We start from the raw sequence: 7,480 nt of genomic DNA, 5'->3' as shown, positions 1-7,480 counted from the left end.
TTCTTCCTGTCATTCTTCTTTTCCAGACACAGAGGATGCCAGTGAAACCGACCTGGCCAAACATGATGAGGATGACTATGTGGAAATCAAAGAACAGTACGTGTTAGTTTCTGTCAACCGTCCACTGTTGTAATCAGACTGTTGTCTAAGCAATTAAACTGGAAAATAAGTGTCAAAATGATTAAAAAAAACTGAAATAAATTTAGCTTAAATTTGAGACTGCTCAATATAACAAAATACATTTACATGAACATACATACCTAGAAGAAAAGGCCAGGTGTTGAAAATAAAACCTGACTTGACAGGAAATGATGTTTGTGACCATTTTAACCAATAATATGTAGCTTAGATTGTTTTCATTTTTGAAAAAAAAAAAACTACAATCACACTGCAGACTTTAAAAATAAATTCAACACCTCATAATGGTGTTGAATTATGAGGTGAATTCTGGACATAGCAGAGGTAAAGAGGAAAAGTACATAAGTAAGGCTGTGTGTACACCAACTGATTCCTTGCAGTATACGTAAATACACACAAATTGTATGTTAAGTTGCATCTCGTAACATTTAAACTTTAGACTAAAGCCACGGTCATAACTTAAATGTGGACTTAATTCTTATAATACACACACATTACTACGTCTCTTCTCTTTGTTGCATTAATACTGCATTTGTTTCGTAGAGCTGAGCATCTTCGCTGGTCTCAATTCAGTTCCATTGGTGCACAGTGATGCATTGCAGTCTTAATTTTCTATAGTGAGTCATCATTGATGAGTTAGATTCTTTATAACACTCTACTTTTTATTGTATATCATATGAGTGAATTAAATCAACAATCACCCTAATCATTAATTTCTTGTCGCTACATTTTAGAAATTTTTACAGCAGATTCTGTGCATTTTAATGTCACCCACCTTTTTTTTTTTCTTCTTCTTTCAGAATGTATCAAGACAAACTGGCCTCGCTAAAAAGACAACTGCAGCAGCTACAGGAAGGTAATCACTGGCCTTTATTCCTATTATTAGATTAAGGAGGATTTTTTTTTTTTTATTTTAACTGTCCGTCTTCTGCAGTTTTTTGTGGGATATCACAGATATCAGATCTATTCTTATTTTTCACAGTTACATTTATTTTTTGTATTTCATCATCCGGCTGTACTGTATATGTAGTTTGTTGGTCAGTTCAGATTTTGGTTCTCTCCAGTGTCATCTGGTACCAACAATAAACTGCAGGTGGCAGCAGATTTGAAACAATCCATAAAGCAAACTTAATCCATCAATATTACCTCATATTAATGCTGGGCCTAAATGGCCACAGTGTATTTTGGTCAAAAAAAATAAAGGTTGACCAGAAAACCTTTTTTTTTCCCATAAAAAATACCTGAAAGTACTTTTATTTCCTGCAGTAAAATAACCCATAATTTGTTTCAAAAGTATACAAATAAATGGAAGTTATTGACAAGTCTTATTTATATTTAAATTAAGAAGTCAATTTAATACTTTCCTTTAAAATTACACTTCCAGGTACGTTGCAGGAGTATCAGAAGAGGATGAAGAAGTTGGACCAGCAGTACAAGGAGAGACTTCGAAATGCAGGTGAGAACTGAAGTAAAAGTTGACTGAATTGACTGGAAATTAGATTGATAAACCAATAAACTCTTTGTCGTGTAGTCGTCACAGTTACCTGACCAAATACGTTTCTCTTCCCCTCCACAGATCTTTTCCTTCAGCTGGAGGTAAGTAACGTGGTGTTTTGATCAAAGCTATCCAACATTTTCACTGCATCACAAAGGAAGTGTTTCATCCCGGCCGTGTTTGTCGTCTCTGCGCAGACGGACCAGGTGGAGAGGAACTACATCAAGGAGAAGAAGGCGGCGGTGAAGGAGTTTGATGATAAAAAGGTGGAACTAAAGGAGAACCTAATCGCAGAGCTGGAGGAGAAGAAGAAAATGATTGAGAATGAAAAGTTAACAATGGAACTCACTGGTGGTAAGGGACCTAGAACACGGTGATTAATCAGGAACTGAAGGAAGTAATGGGGACGGAGTGTGTGTGTGTGTGTAGGACAAGGAGTCAGAATGTTTTATGCGGTGTGGATACAGGGTAAAAAAAAGGAACTTGACTGTCATTTATTGTGACTGTAAACTGTAATTTTTTTTTAGTCTCTTTTCTCGGCCTTCTTTTATTTTCAGACTCCATGGAGGTAAAACCCATCATGACTCGAAAGCTGAGGAGACGACCCAATGATCCAGTCCCTATTCCAGACAAACGGAGAAAATCAGCACCTGATATCCTAGTCATGGTCATGGTTTTCAAAACTAGGCCTGTAATCACGATTAATCGCACAATAGTACATAGTTACTGTGCCCTACGGACATTTGCAAAACAGGTTGAATTCTGATTTTAGAATACACATATATAAATATATGCATGTATGGATACATATATGTGTAAGTATATATGTTTTTATATGTATATCTACAGTGGGTACGGAAAGTATTCAGACCCCTTTAAATTTGTCACTTTGTTTCATTGCAGCCATTTGCTAAAAATCAAAAAAGTTTTTTATTTATTTTTTATTTTTATTTCTCATTAATGTACATGTAAATTTATTAAAAAAGAAAAACTGAAATATCACATGGTCATAAGTATTCAGACCCTTTGCTGTGACATTCATATTTAACTCACATGCTGTCCATTTCTTCTGATCCTTCTTGAGATGGTTCTACTCCTTCATTGGAGTCCAGCTGTGTTTGATTATACTGATTGGACTTGGTTAGAAAAGCCATATATCTATATGTCCATATCTATAAGACCTTACAGCTCACTATGCATGTCAGAGCAAATGAGAATCATGAGGTCAATGGAACTGCCTGAAGAGCTGAGAGATAGATCCTAAGAGCACAGTGGCCTCCATAATCCTCAAATGGAAGACGTTTGGGATGACCAGAACCCTTCCTAGAGCTGGCGGTCCAGCCAAACTGAGCAATTGCGGGAGAAGAGCCTTGGTGAGAGAGGTAAAGAAGAACCCAAAGATCATGGTGGCTGAGCTCCAGAGATGCAGTCGGGAGATGGGAGAAAGTTGTAGAAAGACAACCATCACTGCAGCCCTCCACCAGTCGGGGCTTTATGACAGAGTGGCCCGACGGAAGCCTCTCCTCAGTGCAAGACATATGAAAGCCCGCATGGAGTTTACTAAAACAACACCTGAAGGACTCCAAGATGGGGACAAATAAAATTATCTGGTATGATGAGACGAAGATTGAACTTTTTGGCCTTAATTCTAAGCGGTATGTGTGGAGAAAACCAGGCACTGCTCATCACCTGTCCAATACAATCCCAACAATGAAACATGGTGGTGGCAGCATCATGCTATGGGGGGGCCAAGTACAGAGATATCCTGGAAGAAAACCTCTTCCAGAGTGCTCAGGACCTCAGACTGGGCCGAAGGTTCACCTTCCAACAAGACAATGACCCTAAGCACACAGCTAAAATAACGAAGGAGTGGCTTCAGAACAACTCTACAACTGGAACAACAACCATTCTTGACTGATTCTTGACCAATTGAGCATCTTTGGAGAAGAATGGTAGAGGAGCCCCAAATCCAGGTGTGAAAAACTTGTTGCATCATTCCCAAGAAGACTCATGGCTGTACTAGCTCAAAAGGGTGCTTCTACTCAATACTGAGCAAAGGGTCTGAATACTTATGACCATGTGATATTTCAGTTTTTCTTTTTTAATAAATTTGCAAAAATTTCTATATATCTGTTTTTTTCTGTGAAGATGGGGTGCTGAGTGTACATTAATGAGAAATAAAATGAACTTTTTTGATTTTAGTAAATGACTGCAATGAAACAGTGACAAATTTAAAGGGACCTGAATACTTTCTGTACCCACTGTATATGAATACATATGAATATATACATGTCTATGTATTTATATGTATATACTGTACATATATACATATATGTTTGTGTTCTTATGGTCAAAATTTGGTCAAAAACAATATAAATTGCACAATAGTACATAATTACTGTGCCTTATGAACATTTGCAAAGCAGCTTATATTCTGATTTTATAAACGCGTATATAAATATATACGCATGTATGGATACATATATGTATTTTATGTGTATATGTGTGTAAGTATGTTTTTGTATGTATATATACATATATGAATATAAAATATAAATATAATATAAAAGTATATACACATGTATGTATATATTTAAATATATTATGTGTGTGTATATATATTATTATAGGAGAGATGTGATATAAAAAAAAAAAAAAGACAATAAATATATATATATATATATATATATATATATATATATATATATATATATAATACAAAATTTTAGTAAAACTCTTTGTCAACAGGTCCATCTTTGAAACAGGTATAATTTGAATATTTAATCTCTGGGATGAAACCAGTCTGTTGAAGTCTTGTCCTGAACCAATCTGAACCTTTCAAACAAACAAACGCTCCTTTCTTAACACCTCAAACCTCAGCTAAATTATTTGCTAACAGATGAACAGATCATGGAAGATTTAAGAACACTAAATAAGGTCAGTGTTTTCAGGTTCATTTCAGATCAACTACAGCCACAGATATTCTTTTAATATATATTTTTAAAATATATATATTTTTTCTTTGCAGCTAAAATCACCAAAGCGACCAGGTAAAAACTCTTTTTATATTTATTATTTTTCTGTACTTTCTTGTTTACAAATACTAATAGCCCTTTCTTCCAACTCTAGCTGTGCGCAGTATTTCAGTCATGACGAGTCATGCACGTTTTTACTAATGTGTTTGTTGTTCTACAGTGTCGCCCTCCTCTCCAGAACATGTCCCATCAGCCACCATGGAAAACCCAGCGCAGCGCAACGAGGCACGCATTGAAGAAGGAAAACTTTACTACGACAAAAGATGGTAATTTTTTTTTTTTTTAATTTAAGCTTTTATCCAAAGCACTGGCCTGTGGGCCACTTCTGGCTCCGAAAACGCCCCCATATCTGGTGGGCTGGGAATAGTTGTCAATTATAAATGCATTTTGTCTTTGGATATTTAAAATGTATATTTGTACTGTACTCACTGTATATAGAATATTTCTATCAAAGTACTTTTTCTAAAATATCTCTTTCACTCTGAGATGGCCTTCCATGACAGTGGCAGCAGTGGCCCTTTCTTAAGCATATACTGCTGAGAAGTGTTCGTGACCACCACATGGCAACTCCATCTTTTGCCCCATTTTTGATGGCCCCCTTGTTTTTTAGCTGTTTATCTTAAATATGATCTTATTATTAAGATTATTAAGACTAAATAACAGCACATTAACACATCAAGACTGTCACACATGTATATTATCTTTCAAAAATCCAAAAAACAACCATCAACACATTTTCAAAGCTGAAAAATTTAGAAGTCTCTTTTGTGTGAATTTTTTTCCTCTGAAGATTTGGACTCATTACGACAGACTGTTGTTTTGACTTTTAAGTCTAATTATGTCTTTAATATAATCCCTGCAAGACTGCGGTTTATTCAGCAGGGTATAATTAGGTATAATAATTTCCTCTGCACTCCTGTCTCCCGTCTCTGTGTCATTCCTCATGGCCAATGTCGAGCTAATGCTTTCTCTGCTCTGCTCTGCTGGCAGGTACCACAAAAGCCAGGCCATTTACTTGGAATCTAAGGACAACACAAAGATTAGCTGTGTCATCAGCTCAGTGGGGACCAATGAGGTGAGCTCCTGCTCTGTACACTGTACTGTTACTGCACAACACAACGCTGCTAATATGTTACAGAAAAAGACTCTTATGAGACCTAAGTCTGTGTAAGCACAGCTTACTTTGATGTACCTCATCCATTTTCTGCCACAGAGGTCCAATGTTTTAACAAAAAGGAACTTCCGATTGCCCCCTCAAGTTTAGGTGTGGCTTTGTGTAACGGCGAGTTATCATTACGGTAACTTCACAGAGGACTTCAGACATTATTCTCCTGCTCTAAATATCTCCAAATCCATTTATTAATTTATCTGCAGTTAGTGTGTTGTTTTTTGTATTTTTTTTAATACATTTGCGATTGTAACTTAAGTTTTAGAATAGGGATGTAAACATTAAGGACTTTTATTAGGGCACGTGTGTCAAACTCGAGGCCCGTGGGCTGAATACAGCCCATCATGTAATTTTATGTGGCCCATTAGAGCAATGTTTCCCAAACCTTTTTTTCTGGGGACCCATATTTTAAAAGTCACAAACCTTCGCGACCCAAGTCAATAGACATTAGTCGTAAACTCCTGGGGAACATGATGCGAGACAACCCAAAAACATCTCTGGCGACCCACCACGACCCAGTCTTTGGGAAACAATACACTCGAGCATCAATTGTTTTTTTTTTTTTTTCTTACTCATTAAAAAAATAATGTGTACTGAATAGGTAATTGGGTAGTTCACAATTATACCGCTCTATTTCCAATTCTCATCAAATGTACAGTTAGCTTGAATTTCATTTTTATTTTGCGATATATCCTACATTTTATGTTTAACATTGTTAATGTTAATATAATTAACATTCTTATTTTGCTTGATTTTTTTTTTAATAAATTTAAAAAAAAGTATTTAAATGAGGAAAACATCTGTTCAAATTCTTCATTTCTGGTAAAATCATCATCCGTACTAGACTGTTCCATATACTTAATCCTGTTTGGGCCATAGCATAAACTGTCACACTTGAGACGTCTTCACAACAACAGCAGGAGGATCTCTGAATCGTCTGGTGAAGACGGAGACGCTCGGCTTAACACAGATAGGGTTTCTCCTCCTGAGTTCTCCTTCATAGCTCTACTTATCTTAATGTAAAGCTGTCGTTTCTAAAAGTCTCCAATATTTCACCAAAATAAGGAAATTAAATTACAAATAGTTTTTCCCCCCTCTGTTGCACAAATAAAAATCGAAAAATAAAGATCGAGTATCCGAATGAACTTAGGAGCTATGTTGTCGGGGGCTTAATGCCCCTGGTAGGGTCTCCCAAGGCAAACAGGTCCTAGGCGACGGATCAGACAAATAGTGGTTCAAACCCCCCCTCCCTTGATGAAGAAAACGACAAAATCAAAGAGGTTCATGTCGTCCGGATTGACGTCACCGGGGCCCCACCCTGGAGCCAGGCCCGGGGTTGGGGCTCGCAGGCGAGCGCCTGGTGGCCGGGTCCTTGCTCACGGGACCCGGCCGGGCTCAGCCCGAACAAGCGACGTGAGCCCCCTTTCCAGTGGGCCCACCACCCGCAGGAAGGCCCACAAGGGGCCGGCGCCTTGTGATTTAGGTGGAGGTTGGGGGCGGAGACCCTGACAGCCCAATCCCTGGACAACCACTCTGGCTATGGGGACATGGAATGTCACGTGGAACACAGGACCAGCTCTATACCCGCCACACGGAGCTTGAGGGGTTTTGGGAGTTGGGCCAACTGGGCGGCATGGGTGTTGT

The 7,480-nt window shown here is 37.7% G+C and overlaps 1 protein-coding gene across 1 annotated transcript in view; it reads left to right on the top strand.

The window, feature by feature from the left end:
- LOC103396882 (sin3 histone deacetylase corepressor complex component SDS3-like) overlaps window positions 1-7,480 on the top strand; it is an 11,156-nt gene that overhangs the window by 1,634 nt on the left and 2,042 nt on the right. Inside the window, exons 2-11 of the mRNA XM_008335128.3 lie at window positions 27-96; window positions 939-994; window positions 1,523-1,594; window positions 1,715-1,734; window positions 1,831-1,987; window positions 2,191-2,286; window positions 4,509-4,570; window positions 4,662-4,683; window positions 4,829-4,934; window positions 5,659-5,743. Coding sequence (XP_008333350.1) covers window positions 27-96; window positions 939-994; window positions 1,523-1,594; window positions 1,715-1,734; window positions 1,831-1,987; window positions 2,191-2,286; window positions 4,509-4,570; window positions 4,662-4,683; window positions 4,829-4,934; window positions 5,659-5,743 — 746 coding nt within the window. The remainder of the gene's footprint in view (window positions 1-26; window positions 97-938; window positions 995-1,522; window positions 1,595-1,714; window positions 1,735-1,830; window positions 1,988-2,190; window positions 2,287-4,508; window positions 4,571-4,661; window positions 4,684-4,828; window positions 4,935-5,658; window positions 5,744-7,480) is intronic.

This window comes from Cynoglossus semilaevis, chromosome W, assembly GCF_000523025.1.
Source record: "Cynoglossus semilaevis isolate Cse_v1.0 chromosome W, Cse_v1.0, whole genome shotgun sequence".
In the NCBI taxonomy this organism is placed as follows: Eukaryota; Metazoa; Chordata; class Actinopteri; order Pleuronectiformes; family Cynoglossidae; genus Cynoglossus; species Cynoglossus semilaevis.
This window is presented reverse-complemented; position numbering and strand designations above follow the sequence as displayed.